The sequence below is a fragment of the Spermophilus citellus genome, assembly GCF_964194105.1.
Source record: "Spermophilus citellus genome assembly, chromosome: 4".
NCBI lineage: Eukaryota > Metazoa > Chordata > Mammalia > Rodentia > Sciuridae > Spermophilus > Spermophilus citellus.
Window position 1 is genome coordinate 154,985,968 of NC_138185.1, and position 18,346 is coordinate 155,004,313.

Here is an 18,346-nt window from a genome sequence, read left to right on the forward strand (position 1 = left end):
AAACAGACAGGCTCTTGTGGGACCTTGGACATGGGACTTGGTTTTGTTTGTTTTGGAAATTTGCCCTAGTTTGGAAAGAATAAAAAGATCTGGCACCTTCTATTTTATTTTATAGGTTCAAATGCCATTGAATATCACTGTGGGTTTTGGCTTGTTAAATACACTGGCAACAGCAGGGTTTGGCTAATTTTAATGCTCCCTTTTAAGAGGGAAGCAGGGTTCAGCGTTTATACTACCTCTGTAGCTATTTTATTAACACTTTAAATTATAATCAAGGGTTGTTCTAAAAACGCATCAGATTTCCTAAAATTCTTTAAATGATGGAAGTGTAATCCAGCCCAGCTTCAAAGCCACTGCTGTGGCCTTTGTCCCCAGCATCTGGCTTGTACCATCTCCAGATGAAATGTTCACAACTGCTATCAGTTACTGCCAGCTTTTAAGCACTGTAAACAATAGTTATTTTGCCCCCTTGTTGTGAGTACTTAAAAGATAGTTTGGGAATTGTGTTTCTTTTATCCCACCTGAGTAGGCCTGCCTGGAAAGATTTGCTTAGAGAAAGTGTTTCTTTGAGGTAAAGTATGGGACTAAAATTAAAAGATCCACCTGAAACCACTCTTCTGAGAATTGGGGTTCTGACACCAGAAATGGAGTTCTGCTAAGTGAGATGCTAAAACAGACTAGAGAGCATCATCCCCAGATACCAGCTGTGTATGTACATGGCACAGTGTCTTCTTTAAGGGTCAGAGAATATCCATTGTACAAAGGGACTTACAGAGTGTGAAGCTAAGAATTGTTGAAATTTCCCTTTTCAGGCCATTTGATCACACAAATGACTTACAGCCACATAGGTGTACAAAAATGCGTAGAAATCCCTGACTGCAATGCTATCCTTTGATGATCTCTGAGCTCTGGTCCAGCAGAGACCATGGCCAATTGATTTTGGGGGGAGGTTTATGTTCAGGCTAGGACAGACCTCCGTCCACAGAAACCCTGGGAGCTCCTGCTCCAGGTCACACTGGTTTATAAGATGTGAGGCCGACTCGGGCAATTTGGGGATAGATTTCTGAATTCCAGTTCTTTTCAGCTTAGGCACACTATATTTTCTACCAAAGTCCCTGAGGTCTCACAGTGGTAGGCCTGGGTCCATTTCATTACCTTCCATTCAACATCAGGCTTCATTCCACCTCCTCCTCAGAAGCACTAACCTAGTTTCGGTCACATCAAATGAAACCCTACTTCAAAATTTAACTGTCTACTGAAGTCTGAATAAACAGAACAAGTTGGGCTAACAAATGGCTGCATCCTGGGGTCATTTTTGAGGCAAGTTTCCTTCTCTCATGAGCTCTTTCCAGATGCTCAGTCTAGCAGCACGTTCCTCAGTGTGAGACATGGGATCTAGGAATCATTTGTCCTCGGTCACACCCAGCTGAGACTTAAGCCCTTTCCATGGAAATTGGATTGGGAAGACCGCCCCTCCCCCCCAATCAAGTGGGAGGTCCAGATTTAAGGCCAAAATTTAAAAATAAATGTCTCCTATCTCAGTGTCTTCTGGTGGTTTGTGCAGGCCTTTGTATGCTCTGGAAGTCAGGAGAACTGCTATATGTGGATAACTGGTGATATGTCATCTTTTCTCTTTTTTCTTTCCTTTTTAGGACCAGGAAGAAAACAAGGGAGCTACAAGTTGGCCTGAATTCTACATTGATCAGCTCAATTCCATGGCTGCTGTAGGTATACTTTATCTTCTACAACATAGTTTAAAAATCCGGTACAAAGTACACACTTGCACAATAAATTCAATTAAGTAAGATCTACCAAATGTCATTACCCTTCCAAGCTCCATTCCAAACCCTCAGAGTTGGAGGTGGGGTACGAGGTGTGGGCTGATAAAGGGGTAGAAGTGTTACTTCACAGTGATTTTTTCTAGTACATTTTAAATAAAGTCTACACACACTAAAATATAATTGACTTTAATGTTACAACAGGAAACATAATCTGAAATCTGGCTTGTGTTCAACTTTAACTTGCAATTGCTTTAACTAATCATTTGGAGCTTTGTAATACTATTCTAAAAGTTTATATCATCTGAAAATATTATGATTAAACAACTCCTTCAGTATACTCCTCCCATTCTCTTTTTTACTGGGGCTTTGGTTTCTCCTTGGCTTCTTTATTTTATAGGGGATCATGATGCTCTTTTCTCTTAATAGGTCCTTAAGGAATCCATGGAGTCAGTGGTTTAATGAAAAGACATAATAATAATAATAGTGCTAAGATATTCTTGGGAAAGCCTTGGCACATGAGGTTTGGATGCAGTTATTGCTTAAAATGCATTCTCAATATCTAAAATATGAATTCTGATCACATCATGTCTTGTGACATCAGTGTTCCAAGCAGCTTGAGGGGTATCTACCGATCATGGCTGAAATTTATAGTAGTAAATAAATCATCGGTCTTTGAGGACTAGTAGTTTACATCCTGTTACTGCTGATAGAAATTGAAGGCTGCCTACAGTCTTACCTGTGGACACACTCATGATTTTAGAAGTCAATATATTATACTCAACTTTTGAGTTTATAACACCCAAATAGGTAACAGCTTCCAGAATACTTTCCTCTACCGATTTTCTTGCCTTCTCCAAAGTCCATGTGGAGAATTAATGTCTTATCACTTAAAGCAAACATTTTAAATCGTCTGTTTTTCATTGCTTTTGCCAAAGTTAAAAACTGACTAGAATATGTGAACCATTCACTCTTTTGCTAAACTTTGAGAGGCCTTAACTTGTAGTATCTTCCTCTTTTCTAGCTTATCCTTTGACGATGCTTCTTCTGCAATAAATGATAAACAGCCTGGTAAATGTGAACAGGGCTATATTGATTATTGAAGAAACTATATAATTTTTTGCCTCGAGGGTTTCTAATCTAAAAGCATAGCAGAAAAAGGACAGAAAAAATAAACAAACCACCAAATCCTTCTTATGCATCATGCACAGTGCCAAAGATAGAGTAGAGCAATCTCAGTGTTTATACAGATATGCTAACACAATGTAAGATTCGTGGTGACCACCAGGGATTTTGTGTGCATCCAACCAAGCAATAATAATTTGGAGCCATTGAACATTTCTTGCATGTAAAGGCTATTTTGTGAATTTCTTGTTCCTGACTATTAGGGAAAAAAGAACTGTCAGGCAGACTGTCTCTCTTTGTAATTAAGTCAGCATTGTTTGATTTCTAATGAGATGTTTCTTCTTTGCCAATGAATTCCTTGCTATACATGGAGAAGTACTGAATATTACGGATTTTTCCTTCTTCAAATATTGGGGCAGTTATATTAATTTGTGCATTAATAACTTTATCCTTGACCTGTCTGGAGTTGACCTGCTCATTCCTGAGGAACAGGGTCCCTGATATGCTGGCATGTGGCCCTTCCTCCTCCAAGAAGCTTCTTTTCTCTCCTTCCAGCTCCTTGGATGTTTCTTTGCTTCATGCCATCTTTGCTGGTCTACATTTTAATTATTTTTGGTTCCTAATCTGAAGTTGCTTCCAGGGCATCACAAGGCTATTAAGTTGTGACTTTGCCATCCTTTCTGTGTTAAATGCATAACAAAGCTTTCTAATGTTCCTGTTGGGGCTGAGTCATCATCTCTCCAAGGTCAAAGATAAAGGGCATTAACTGTCCCTGGATTAAGGAACAGGGAGATCTGATGAGGCCAGAAACCCTGTGTTATGTTTTCTGTTTTTCTCACCATATCTGTTGCCACCACCTCCTTGCATAGTTCCAGCTAATCTCTCTGCCATCTGTGTTGGAGAAATCCTGACAACACACAGCAAAAATCCTGAGACATTGCCCCTGGGGACTGGAAGGGGGCACAGTTCGTTCAAATCTTCTCATGGCCCAACATCTAGACTCCTTAGCTGTTTGCTAAGGGACCTGTTGAAGAGGAGTTTGTCCACATTGTCATTATCCAGTGTCTACAGCAATTACTGCTACTGAGTGTGCCTCATGTGACAGGCCGTGTATCGGGCATTTTACAAGTTGTTTTAAATCCTTACCAGCACCTTATGCTGCCAGTGCTATTTATAGAAATAGAGTCTAAGACTCCAAGAAGGGTTTCCTTGCCCAAGATCATCTAATTAGGAAGTGGTCATCTAATTAGGAGATCAAACCTGTCTTATGAGCCCAAAGACTCCTTCCAATTTGCCTTTCCCTGACTAGGTTTTTAAAACCCTGTGACACATGAAAGAGGCCTGGTGACCCTTCCTGCCCCTGGCCCCAGGCCCACACTGTTGACTTGTCTCACAGGGTGGGGCGGAGGGCAGGCATCTGTTTTTTTTTTAATGCCTCAGGAGTCTGATAAACAGTCCAGGTCGAGAAGCGCCACACTTACTGGTCCATGAAACTGACCATTTGTGGAGCCAGTTCAGTTGCTTTACATAAGCCTCCTAACAAGAATGCTTTGGTCTTTAAAGAACCCCTGAATGATCTGTTAGCTTTTAAAGAGTGAAGAACGGTAAAATAAAGGAGCACAACCTAACAGGCTCTCAAAGGACCTGGGCTTGTTTTGTATATGGCTCTCCCAAACTTTCTCAAGGAGGCTGTGAGTTGAAGCTCCCTCAGCTTAGCGAGCTAGCTTATTGATTTCACACCAAGGAAATGCTTCAACAGCTTTTCAGACTCCCAGCTGAATTTCTGTCCAAATCTGTGCTTAACTGTGCTGATTTCTGTCCAAATCTGTGCTTATCTCCACGTTCCAGTGTCTACCTTCGCAACCTTAACTGGGAGATCCTCTGCCCCTGTGCCCACTTCTGTGAGCAGGCATTTAGGGAGGGCATCCAAAGCAGGCCTCACAGGGCCTGTTTTCTACAGGCCAAGAGGCATTGTTTGGCACAGAGGACATCTTTAGAAATGTATGCTTTTCTATGAAAAGGTGCAAATTGCTGGACACAGTAGCGCATGCCTATAATCCCAGCATCTCCGGAGGCTGAGGCAGGAGGATCGTGAGTTCAAAGTCAGTCTCAGCAAAAGCGAGGTGCTAAGCAATTCACAAAGACCCTGTCTCTAAGTAAGATACAAAATAGGACTAAGGATATAGCTCAGTGGTCAAGTGCCCCTGAGTTCAATCCCTGGTACCAAAAGGAAAAAAAAGAAAGAAAGAAAAAGAAGAGGTGCAAATTGAAACTTCTTCCTAAATGTGAAGCTTGAAAACTCAAGGATTTCTATAAATCACTTTATTTTAAAAAGTCACATTAGAATCAGGTATATCTACCTATCCTCATTTTTCTTAACACACTAAATGCAATCTCTTATATCCAAATCTATATCAGGTATATTTATATACCTGTATCACACACAAAGTCATGATCTCCTCTCCTTTGAGAAAAAGATAATGTTCCATATTGAGAAAAGAAGTTCCCATTTAACTTTCTGTGGCATTTCATAAGTCTCCCAACTCTCCTAGTGAGGGACTTAATGTAGTCTACCTTTATTCAAATGTCCCACCCTCTCTAGGATTGCTAAAAGGACAGATACATGGCATTAGTGTCCCACAATAAAAATGTGTCATCTTTAATTTGGGGACAGTTTTATGAAGGTAAGCTTAGGAACAAGAAGTGATATTCACAAAAGGCCTGATTCTGAGCTGCAGTCAGAGTGATTGCTTAAGAGTACAAATGAATTCAGCTGTGCCACTGGAGATTAAGCATCCTTGGCTGGATTTGTGCTAAATTTTTTAGGGATGGGTCCCACAGAGCTCTGCAGGAATTCATTGGTTATTTCTGCACACAGTTTCTTCTCCTACTATCCTCTGGTGACAGCTGTCCAGATGCATCACCAGCAAGAGGACAGTTTTAGCAGAAACAATAACAAGCTAAAAAAAAAAAAATGAAGAAGTAAAAGAAGCAGCAGCTCTACTGCTGTTTATTATAGTGGCCATAAAAGAGACTGGTGTATTCATTTGCTTTAGGTTTTATCCTTCTTGTTATGTGGTCAACCTTAGGTTTTAATGAACATTTAGTTACTTAATACTGATACTGTTGATTTACAGTAATAAAGTCACTCTTGATGACTTGTGATCCTGAAAGAAAGGCAGAGATTGGATCATTGAGATCCATGGATAAGAGCCGAGCTTTTCTTTGACTATGCAGCCACCTCAATCTGTTTTCCAGTCAAGCCTTTTATCAGAATTGGAAACAGATGAAACAATTGAGACTGGACAAGAATGTATTCAGAGTAGGGAGAAGGAAAGGGACCTGTAGCTTCATGGGTGGAAGTCCTGGGACCTTAGACTGGAGGTACTTGGGAACAAGCAGGTGATCATGGAGTGCAGTAGAGTGGAAAGGACTGTGAACCTTACTATATTTATGACTTTTTAATATCAACTAAGAAGTGCCTGCTTAATATCTTACCCCTGCAGTATCAGCATTGCCTAAAAAAATTTTCAGAAATGTAACATCTCAGGCTTCACCCAGACCTACTAAATTGGAGCCTGCATTTTAAAAAGATGCCAAGACACTATTTTCATGTCCATATTAAAGTTTAAGAAGCCCTGCTGTAACAGATCCCAGGATAGCACAAACACGCACACACACGCACACAACTCTATCTATATCCTGATTTCTAAATGACATTGAAGCATTTCAGGAAGTTAACACATTCTATCTGGAAGAAGTATCCATTGTAGTTTCAGGTTCATTTTAAGTGTTGGTCTTTAAAATTTGGGGTATAACAAAACCCTTTTGATCTTGATTACACTTTTTGACTCATAATTGAGAGCAATAGTATGGGAAAATTTCTGCCACTTCCTCTGTTTGATAGTGTGACAATATTAACTTTAATTGCCAGAATGTTGTGCTCAGCTACAGGTCTAGTCTTTCATCAACTATGAATATTAATATCAGGGCACAATTACAGAATAGTTACTTAAGCATTTGGGCAACTTCATTTCAATTCTGATTTCTAAACATTTCCCTAAAATGTTATTTAAAATTTAAAAGGCCTTGTAGTAAAAACAAACAAACAAAAAAGAATAAATGGAATTCTTGGTGATGCTGTTCTATAATTGAACTTGTAGTAAACCTTAATCGCATATTTATGAATTATTGGATAGTAGCATGTAATCTGTGGACTTGTCTTGTTTATATGATAATTAAAAGTACAGTTTGAAGAAGTGACTTGTTTTCTTTGCATAGAGAAAATCCCTGCTGGCTTTAGAGAAGGAAGAAGAAGAAGAGAGAAGTAAAACTATAGAAAGCTTAAAGACAGCACTAAGGACAAAACCAATGAGGTAATTCTTGCCTGGGCAGCATGTTCTTTCTCTCTCTCTCCTTTTCTTCCTACTTTATTTTTTGCACTAGTCAGACTTCCAAGAATTTTTAAATTCTTTAACCATTGAATATTTAATAAATTGATATTCTTCAATTGAAAGACATGCAGAGAGTCATTGGAATTGCTAAAATTTTAAAAGAGATTAACAATAATGGCAAGAATGTAGAAAAAAATTGGGACCCTATTTATTGCTCTTGGAATATAAAATAGTACGGCCACTTTGGAAAAGAGTTAGGCAGTTCTCCAGAACGTTAGTGTTGCCATGTGACCTGACAATTCTACTTTTAGACATACAGATAAGGGAAATGAAGACATGTTCCCCAAAATGCTGCCCATAAATGTTCATGTCTACATTATTCAAAAGCCAAAAAGTAGAGTATATCCATCAATTGATGAATGGTCAAAGTGTAGTATGTCCACAGTAGAGTATTTCATGGCCATTAAAAGCAATGAAGTACCAGTCACAGCATGCAATCACCTTACAAACATTATGCTAAATGAAAGAAATTAAAAATAATAGATGGGCAGACTTTCTGGCAATAGTGATTCATTCCTTTCTGGTAATCAGTTTCCACTGTGTGCTTCCTCCACCGTCACACTTCCATTCAGGCCTCTAGGATTTGGTGAGGTGTTGGTGTTCCCACAGGTACATTTCATTAGCACAGGTGCTATGAATGAAGCCAACTGGCTTAACCAGTTTGGTGATATTTGGATCCTGTGGTTGGGTAGAATGGCTCAAAAAATAATTGCTTTTCTTTATTTGATAATAAAATGCAAACTAAGAAAAATCTACTAATTCATTGAAAATATGGTGCAGTTTTAGGACGGAGGTCTTCTAGACTATCTTAATTAAACCAGTGTTTGCTTCAGTGTGTTCTACATGCCCAGGTTGAATGGGTATCCAAGGCTAAACAATTTGGTAGTTTCTTGAATAGTAAGATAAACCAGTTGTATTATCTCTGGAATTTTCAAGGGTTTTGACATGCACATAGGCATTGTGAATTATTCCCATTGATTGACTTTACAATAAAGGTTATAAATATTGATAAAAATTAATTTACAGTTGTTTTAGTCAGCTATTTTTGCTGCTGTGATTAAAGGATATGACCAGAACAATTTTAAAGAGGAAAAGTTTATTTCAAGGCTCACGGTTCAGGTGTCTTAGTCCATAGAAGGCTGGCTCCATCCCTCAAGGCTCAAGGTGAGGAAGGATGTCATGGCAGAAGAGTGTGGCAGAGGGAAGCAGCTCACATTGTGATCAGAAAGCAGAGAGAGAGTCCACTCGCCAGATTCAAATATATACCCAAAGCCATGCCGCAATTCCCACCTCCTCCAGACACACCCTACCACTTCAGTTACCACTCAGTTAATCCCTGTCAGAGGAGTAATTCACTGATTGGGTTAAGACATCTTTAGCAATTAGAGAAATGCAAATCAAAACTACTCTAAGATTTCATCTCACCCTAGTCAGAATGGCAAATATCGGAAGTACAAACAAAATATTGGCAAAGATGTGGGGGAAAAGGCACACTTATACATTGCTGGTGGAAATATAAATTGGTACAGCCATTATGGAAAGCAGTATGGAGATTCCTCGGAAAACTTGGAATGGAACCACCATTTGACCCAGCTATCCTACTTCTCGGTTTATACCCAAAGGACTTAAAATAAGTATATTACAGTGATACAGTCACATCAGTGTTTGTAGTAGCCCAATTCATAGTAACTAAACTATGGAACCAACCTAGGTTCTCTTCAACAGAAGAATGGACAAAAAAAATTGTTATATGTATATATATATATATATATACATATATATATATATATATATATATGTATATATATATATATATATACACACACACCAATTTATACACACACACACACACACACACACACACACACACACGATGGAACCTTAAAGAAGAATGAAATCATGGCATTTGCCAATAAATGGATGGAGCTAAAAAATATCATGCTAAGCAAAATAAGCCAATCCCAAAAAACCCAAAAGCTGAATGTTTTCTCTGCTATGCAAATGCTAATTCACAATGAGGCAGGGCTATAGAAATTACTTTACATTAGGTAGAGGGGAGTGAAGGGAGGGGACGAGGTATGGGAGTAGGAAGGATAGCAGAATGAATCAGACATTATTACCCCATGTATACATGTAACTGTGTGACCAGTGTGATTCTGCATCATGTACCACCAGAAGAATGAGAAATTATAATCCATTATATATGATGTATCAAAGTGCATTCTACTGTCATATATAACTAATTAAAACAACTTTAAAAAGTAAAAAAAAAAAAAAAGAGTAGGAAAAAGAAGGGTATTGTTTCAAAACCTCCTAGGGCTGCAAATAGTTATTCGTTTGATAAGCAAATGTCCTGGAGTTGAAGGACACCCTCTGACTTTTCTTACAGTGTACCAGGGTCAGCAGTCAGCACATAGAAGTGCATGGGACCTGGATGCTACAATAACTCAGATCAGCAGATGATTTTAACCTAAGACAAGATATATATTTTGAGTGTCCTTTTGCTTATTTACTCAAATATGGTTCTTTGTACCAGTTGAGATGTATTTACCTCAAATAGAGATTTTTTTTTCTTTTTTTTTTTTTTCTGATTCTGGCTAGATCATAAGAGGCAGGATTGAGAAGCCCTCATCAAGAGGCCTTTGGAACTTTTGGAACTGAGTCTTCTTTCTTTCCCCTGTCCTCCAAAGGTTGTCTGCTAAGGGCTATTGCAAAATCCCCAAGAGACTTAAGTCTGATGCGCTTCTCTTCATGACAGGTTTGTAACCAGATTCATTGACTTGGATGGCTTGTCGTGTATTCTCAACTTTCTAAAGACCATGGACTATGAGACCTCTGAGTCTCGAATACATACCTCTCTCATTGGATGTATAAAGGCGCTAATGAACAACTCTCAAGGTCGGGCTCACGTCCTGGCTCACTCTGAGAGTATTAATGTAATTGCTCAGAGTCTGAGCACAGAGAACATTAAGACAAAGGTGGCCGTGCTGGAAATCTTGGGCGCCGTGTGCCTGGTTCCTGGGGGCCACAAGAAGGTTCTACAGGCCATGCTGCACTACCAGAAGTATGCCAGCGAGAGGACCCGCTTTCAGGTGGGCGCTCCCTCCCCTTCTTCTCTCACCCCATCCTTAACTGCACAGATAGGTGCCTTTTCCAGCCCTGAAGGGGGAACACGACTTGAGATTCCCTCCAGCAAGTGTCTACTCACACTGTAACTTCCCTTCTTCTGGGTCTAAGGACCAGAAAATAGTATATACTTTCTATAGTCAACCAATCTGAGATTTTAGATTTACTGAACTTTAAAATGCAGGCCTGCAACACATCTTCTGTGTCCACTCAGAGGAATGCTCCCGGAAAATTCTACAGATTGCCATTCTTGATTTAGGATTGAGATGAAAAGTGAGATTATATCAACTTTTTTACTCAAATGTACAAATCAAGCTGAGGTAACCAAGTCTTTCATACTTGTATATATGAACATGCATGCTGTAAATTTTTTTTAAAAGTATAATTTTTAGGACTGGTGTGAAAGGAAAAAAAAAGGTAGCTTTCTATGGATCAATGGAATTCTGACTAAACACAAGATTTTAAAAATTAACTTATGTGCATACAAAATTTTGCAAAATGAGCACAAGGTTAGTAATGATTCAGTCCTTTGTTTCTGTATCTGTATCCTTGATAGACCTTAATTAATGACTTGGATAAAAGCACCGGGCGGTATCGGGATGAAGTGAGTCTCAAGACTGCCATCATGTCCTTCATTAACGCAGTGCTAAGCCAAGGCGCAGGAGTGGTAAGAACCTTCCATATTGTGATTTTAAAAATATAAAGAATAATTTTAAAATAAATTCTATCAAGTCTAAAAAGCACAAATATATGTTTTATCACCCTTTTACTTTCAGGAGAGTTTGGACTTTAGACTTCATCTTCGCTATGAATTTCTGATGTTAGGAATTCAACCTGTAATAGATAAATTAAGGGAACATGAAAATTCAACATTAGATAGGTAAGTGAGCCTGTTCTGATCTGAGATAGTTTATGCTTCTTCCGTGGGTGTGGTACCATATTGAATGGCAGCCTGTGTCCTGAGGAGCTCACACCAGGGTGTCGGTTCCGCTAATGATGTTTTTATCCCAAGACTTCATCTTTGAAAGAAGCAGCCTGTTGGGCAGAGAACTTGAAGTGGGTTTTGGCTTTAGACCTTAATCTATATCCTATCCTTGGGTTGCCTTGTCCTTCCTATCTATCCAGGTCAAGTCATTCATTTTTTCTGAACTTTAGGGATTTTGTACTTACAAAAATTGGTGACCATAGTGATGACAATAATGACAACTATCTTGTTTGTTGCTACAATTGACTATAAAACTTATGGTCTCACTTAGTACCCTTGATTGGCATTCTGTGAATGTCACCTTTCACTTCTTGTCCTTTTGTTCTTGTTTTCAGTCATTCTATCATTTCTAAGATGGCCCCATTACCTCTCAGATCTTTCCTTCTAGTGCCCTTCTTCAATCATTCGCTGCAACATGCTCTTCTTGATATTCTGTAAATATGTCAGTAAAGCTCTTGCCTCAGGACCTTTGTACATACTATTTTGTCAGCTTCAGAAAATCTTTCATAGCTGTCCAGAGGTTACCTGTTCCCTTGTTCCCTGCAGAAAGACCTTTTCGAGCCACCATATATATTTACTTCACTTCCCTTTATTTTCTATTCCCTTGACCCGGATGTATTTGTCCACAAAGACTGTATCAACCCCAGTGCACAGAATATGTGGTAGTAGGGGTTAATAAATATTTGCATAAACAATGAGTGACATGAATATTTCTTTTGTGATCTTCAGTTCAATAGCAAGTCAAGTATGGGTAGATGGGCTTATTTTTCCACAAAGGGACTCCATGAGTGGAATCTGAACTTGATTATTTTTAGATTTGCTATATATTAATTTAATAATTGTCTAATATGTGCTATGCACTGTAGGTTTCTAAATTTTTACTTTATTTTGATCTTAATCTATTTTTCCCTTATAACAAAATTAAGTGAAGTCATTCAAGTATTATTACTATATATCTTTTGGTGATATCTCTGAAAATTTAGGAAAGGCTTTATTGTTAATACCCTGAATCCTATGTACTTGGGTTCGTAGCATGTTCTGCTTTTAATAACTTTTCTTTAATTATCTTTCAGGCATTTAGACTTTTTCGAAATGCTCCGAAATGAAGATGAACTAGAATTTGCCAAAAGATTTGAACTGGTATGTATACTTGTAATTATTGTGGTTTAACTCACCAGCTCACAGAATTTCTCCTTGAAAAGGGTGTTGTAGCATTGGCATGGGTCAGTGTAACCTGTGAACAAATTTTAAGCTCTATTATTTTTTTTTTTTTAACCTAAGACACAGGATTAGTTTGTATTTGCCTCAGACTTACTTATCTTGCATTGGGAGAATTGAAGAACTTGGGTGTTTGACTTTGATGTGTTTTTCCTGTAAAATAGGTTCACATAGACACAAAAAGTGCAACTCAGATGTTTGAGCTGACCAGGAAGAGGCTGACTCACAGTGAAGCTTACCCTCACTTCATGTCCATCCTTCACCACTGCCTCCAGATGCCTTGTAAGTGTTCGATTCCCTGGGGGGGTCAAGCGATGAGACACTGCCCACTGGGCTCTGTCTTCTGATTGGTGCTCACGGGGCTGGGGCATGTACACCAGCGATTACAGAACTCCATTTCGTGACAGACCATGTCTTTCCCCCCACAGCTTAAGGGATACAGTGGAATTCACAGAATGAAATGAATTTATAATTTACTTTGACTTTGAAAATAAATATAAGCTTTACAACAGACTTAGAAAGGGGTAGGAAATACCTCTCATTCGAATAAATAATCATTAGATGTCAAAATTCCAGCATTTGGGGAAATGTTGGTGCAGATGATATAAACATCTCTTTGGATCTGTGGCTTTAAAGCGTAACCATTGTTGGGAAATACTCATCTTAGTTTACAAACAACTTGACAATTTCATCCACCATTCTTTTCCTTTTTAGACAAGAGGAGTGGTAACACTGTTCAGTACTGGCTACTGCTGGACAGAATCATACAGCAGATAGTAATCCAAAATGACAAAGGACAGGACCCCGACTCCACACCTCTGGAAAACTTTAATATTAAGAATGTCGTACGAATGTGAGTCTCTTCTTATTCCACTGCCTGTGACATAATGGTGATAATATAAGACATATATTTTATCCTAGGATCAAATATAAAGTCACTCTATAAACACATGCAATATTTGTAAGCAACATCTGGGTTTAAATGGGTTTCGAGCATGTACTGAGGATTTTCTCTGCAGTAGACTATTTTTGTACCCAGGGAGAATGCATTTAGCAGTCAATCTTTCACGTCTTTTGTAATGAGTACTCGTTTAACTTATACAGGTTGGTTAACGAAAATGAAGTTAAGCAGTGGAAAGAACAAGCAGAAAAAATGAGAAAAGGTAAGCGGTGAGGCCCTCACAAAAGAAGACGTGGCGTTACTGATTGAGCAGGGGACTTGTCGTTGGTTGTTGGGTGACAACCCTGCTCTTCCTATCTTTGTACTGACGTTTCCTGTTGACTTACGAACATTAAGGAACCTTTCTTTTTCCATGTCTTGAGGGGTTTTTGCACAGGCTTTTTTTTTTGAACCAAGCAATTTTAATTGTCATGCTGATTCTCAAATATTTTATTCCTTGGCTTATAATCACATAAATTTTTTGAAGAGTTTGTAACATATGCTGCTCAGTATTTGTTAATTCAAATGTTCTCAACTACCAATCATCCAGACCCTTCTTCTGCGCCATAGCTGCTCTTTAAGTACTTCAGGTCTTAAGAAATAGAATAAGGGACTCTAGAATTTTGAAATTTTGCCCAGAACTTTAAAAGAGAAGCATAACCCAGCGTAACCCACTGGGTCTCAGCATCCCAATTCTCTTCATGACCTCAATTTGGCACCCATCATAAAAAGAGAAATCATGCAGAAAATCAATGACAATTGTAAAGATACGTGTTATAAAACTACAACAGGCCAGTTGTTAGTATTTGAATAAGTCTTTGATATTATCCCCCTTGTGTTCCTCATGGTGCCAGCCACTCACAGAAATGGATAGCTTTCCTACCTCCTTCAGAATATTAGCAAATTAAAATTGGCCGCTTTGTGAGAACAGCCCTAATCCCAGCCACCGCTCTTTTCACCATACTGGTCAGCTGACTTCCTTTTCCTTGTCCAAGTTACACAGTCACAGCCAATGAAATGCAGTAGCACTCACCCCATTAGTTAATGCTCTGAAAAGAATGTCCAGGAGATGGCTGAGCATTTCCTTTCCTCTCATCACATTTATCCTTTGCCGTCGAGCACAAAAGCACCGCTGATACAGGAAAATACCAAATGTGAAGTCCTGTTCTGTTAACTAGTTCCCATATGTATCTATGCTGATCTCTAATAATTGAGGCTCTGCATGCATTTTTACAACTAAATTTCAGGAACTGCTGTGGAAAGAATAGAAACATTGACTAAAAGTTAGGGTAAAGGGTGATGAAACCGAGGAGAAAATGATCCACGAGTGGGTGTTTGGGGAATACTATTCCACCCCAGAGCATGGAGACTCACAGTTGAGGAGAGCACTTGGGACATAAGCGTTTGTACCATAATAACTCCGCCTTCCCTGATTCCATGAACAGGATAAGTCATGTCCTCTCTTCCCCTCCAGCCTCCCCTTCTGCAATGTGAAGATTAAACCTAACTCACAGAGATGTTGTGAAGATCAAGTGTCAAAACAAATAGAACGTTAGCATGGTATCTGGCACAATAAATGACAGCGGTTATTACAAGATGCAGGTGGCTGAGTGGTAGAGGAGAAAATCCCCAAGGTCAGGGGGAGGAACAGAATAGTTTAAAGTGAAGTCATGGGTATAGTATAAAAGAGGAAAGATTGAAGATTTGATCTTCAATCCTTTTCTTGGGCTTCAGGAAAGCAAAGTTAGATTCAAAAGGGTACATGTTGACAAATTAGTGAGGAGGCAGAGGCTGTGTAGAGCAGAAAGTTCCATGGACCTGAAAGGTGAAGAATATTTGGAGGAAAATTGTCTTTGGTGGAGAGCCTGCCCAGGAAGTACTCAATGAAAGCTTAGCAAATATATAGTCAATGTGGGCTATGTATGGGCGTGTCTTTAGACTGGAGCTTCCCACACCTGGCATTACACTAGGATCATCTAAGGAGCATTTGGAAACCACAGTCTCCCAAGCCCTGCTCCAACCTACAGAATAGCCTACTTCGTGTGGGGTCAGGAAGGTACTGGAATGTCAAGACCTCTTAGGATTCTGAGGCAGCAGGATTTGTCAGTGGCATTCCTGTGAGAAGAACGCTAATCCCTCGGCTTGTTGTTTTCAATGAGAAATGACATGATGACAGAAAAAGGAAAAGGGGATACGGTGAGGTAGTTTTTAGATGCAGATCCAAAGAGGTCAGAGATGCATCCACAGAGTGGTAGAAGTGGGTCAGTGGTTAACTCCAAGGCTGCCAAAACCCAAGCATTTTAATGGTTCATGCCTCTCCCTGCAAATCGCATTCTGAGGGACATGAAAAGAGAAGGTCAGGGACAGAGACAAACAAGAATTTAAATGTGTTATCAAACTCAAAAAATAGAGACCAGCTTTGTATAACTTAGCCTCAGTGGGTTATATCTCTAGTGGATTTATTGATATAAAAAGAATAGGAATTTGGGCCAAGTATTTGAAATAAAAATCTTCAGCCTAAACTTAATTCTTTCTCTTTTCCAAAGCTCATCACTCTTGTCAGCAAGCACATATTCGCTGGCAGTGTGAATAAGTGTCCTGCTAAATCGGGTGCCCTGTTCCATTAGAGCAGGACTAGGGAAGCAGGAAACCACAGCTGAAAGCTAATATTTTTCTCCCCACATTACTGATTTTCATGCTCAACCTAGACTCCTGCCCTTAAGATATTTGACACTGAGATGATAACATTTGCTTTCCTGAGTTTTAATAGCTTGCTGGAAGCATAAAATACTTCAGATGGCGTTCTGAGAAGGGAATGGAAGAAACAAGTTAGTGTCACGCTGATGACATGGTCTGCAGCAGCTTCTAACCATGTCAGAGCCTCCCTTTCAGCCTTCCGCCAGTGGGACAGAGACAGCAATCCTCACTCATCAGAACTGGACTTCTCCCTGTCCCATTTCTAATTTGCAGAAGAGGCCCTTTTAACATTGGTTTTTTTTCCTAGTTTGGCTAAGGGGCCATTTCTGTAACAAGATTTTGAATTAGCTACCCAACATTCTCCTCCACAAGTAGTTACTCAAACTTTGTTTCATTTTTAGAATTATGGCCTCAGGGTCTCTACATGGGTTAACAATGTAGTTTGTGGAGTTGTTCATCTGAAGCCTTTCAAGCATGAGCAATGTTAGCCTGGGAGTCTCCCTTTGGTGGGGAGGAGGAACAGTACCAAGCTGAAGAAGAGTTGGTTTTCTTTGTAAAAAAGCTATTTTTGCCTTGAAGAACCTCCCATTTTCATATTCAATTGTTTTTTTAATGCGTAGAGCACAATGAGCTGCAACAGAAATTGGAAAAGAAAGAGAGAGAATGTGATGCTAAGACCCAAGAGAAGGAAGAAATGATGCAGACCTTAAATAAAATGAAAGAGAAACTTGAAAAGGAGACTACTGAGCATAAGCAAGTCAAGCAGCAGGTGGCGGACCTCACAGCACAGCTCCATGAACTCAGCAGGGTGAGGGCCACGGGTGTCTTGCATTCTCGGGCATCTGCCAAAGCCTTCCTTATCCCGGATCCCAGCAACCTTACATAGGCAATTTACATAGATCTGAGATGTCTCATGGTTGATCACAATAGCTTTGAGACCCGCTCCCTCTGTAATCTCGTATTGGTAGCAGAGGTTGGGGGTGGGGCACGTTTTAGTACTAGCTCTGTACAAAAAAACAAAGGAAATCATATTAGCTTTTACCGTGAAAACCAATTTCATGAAAACCAAATTGTATGATGATACGAAAGGTGAGAGAGCTGTGCATGCATAAGCTCTCAAGTGTCAAATACAAAGGGTGACTCAACTGAGTCCATAAAGCCCCAAACTCACCAGGCCTTTAAACCCCTGTTCTCTATGGTACCTACTTAAGGCCAAGTGACAGATTCTCAAAATCATCCAGTGAACTTCTTTCTTCCATTGATTTCCTCTTTTCCTCCTTGTATCTTTTCAGAGGGCCGTCTGTGCTTCAGTCCCAGGAGGACCCTCGCCTGGAGCACCAGGGGGGCCCTTTCCTTCCTCAGTGCCTGGGTCCCTCCTTCCTCCCCCACCACCCCCACCCCTGCCTGGAGTGCTACCTCCTCCACCACCTCCCCTCCCCCCAGGAGGCCCTCCCCCTCCCCCAGGGCCACCTCCTTTAGGGGGAGTCTTGCCCCCTCCCGGTGCGCCAATGGGACTGGCACTCAAGAAGAAAAACATTCCTCAGCCTACAAATGCCCTGAAGTCCTTCAACTGGTTGAAGCTGCCGGAGGTGAGTCTTTGGTTCCCACGTTGCTGCTAGTAGATTAGCCTTAGCCACTCTCCGTGGCTTATCGCGGTGTGTCTTTCTTCACTGAAAGAAAGAAACAGCCCTGACTGCTAAAGGACTTCATTTTCCTGTGTGGACTCGCTCAGATATTTAAGTGGTAAAGCTTCTGAAATATTGACAAGTTGTTTGAGTGTTGTGTAGAATGAAAAATTGGGGATAGCAGCACTTTTTCTAGAAATAACCATGTCTGTTCTTTATGTATACAACTAAAAACCAGAGAAACTTATTCACTTGATGTTTCTAGAACAAACTGGAAGGAACGGTATGGACCGAAATTGATGACACAAAAGTCTTCAAAATTCTAGATCTCGAAGACCTGGAAAGAACTTTCTCTGCCTACCAAAGACAGCAGGTAACAGCATGTGCCCTCCAGATGC

The 18,346-nt window shown here is 39.9% G+C and overlaps 1 protein-coding gene across 3 annotated transcripts in view; it reads left to right on the forward strand.

Annotated features, from left to right (window-relative positions):
- Positions 1-18,346, forward strand: part of DAAM1 (dishevelled associated activator of morphogenesis 1) — a 170,526-nt gene that overhangs the window by 114,886 nt on the left and 37,294 nt on the right. For all 3 annotated transcript variants that reach the window (XM_081291300.1, XM_081291301.1, XM_081291302.1), the window contains 12 exons: positions 1,653-1,724; positions 7,185-7,279; positions 10,116-10,449; positions 11,040-11,150; positions 11,260-11,363; positions 12,542-12,608; positions 12,851-12,968; positions 13,401-13,539; positions 13,791-13,849; positions 16,944-17,131; positions 17,616-17,912; positions 18,214-18,321. In XM_081291300.1, coding sequence (XP_081147426.1) covers positions 1,653-1,724; positions 7,185-7,279; positions 10,116-10,449; positions 11,040-11,150; positions 11,260-11,363; positions 12,542-12,608; positions 12,851-12,968; positions 13,401-13,539; positions 13,791-13,849; positions 16,944-17,131; positions 17,616-17,912; positions 18,214-18,321 — 1,692 coding nt within the window. The remainder of the gene's footprint in view (positions 1-1,652; positions 1,725-7,184; positions 7,280-10,115; positions 10,450-11,039; positions 11,151-11,259; positions 11,364-12,541; positions 12,609-12,850; positions 12,969-13,400; positions 13,540-13,790; positions 13,850-16,943; positions 17,132-17,615; positions 17,913-18,213; positions 18,322-18,346) is intronic.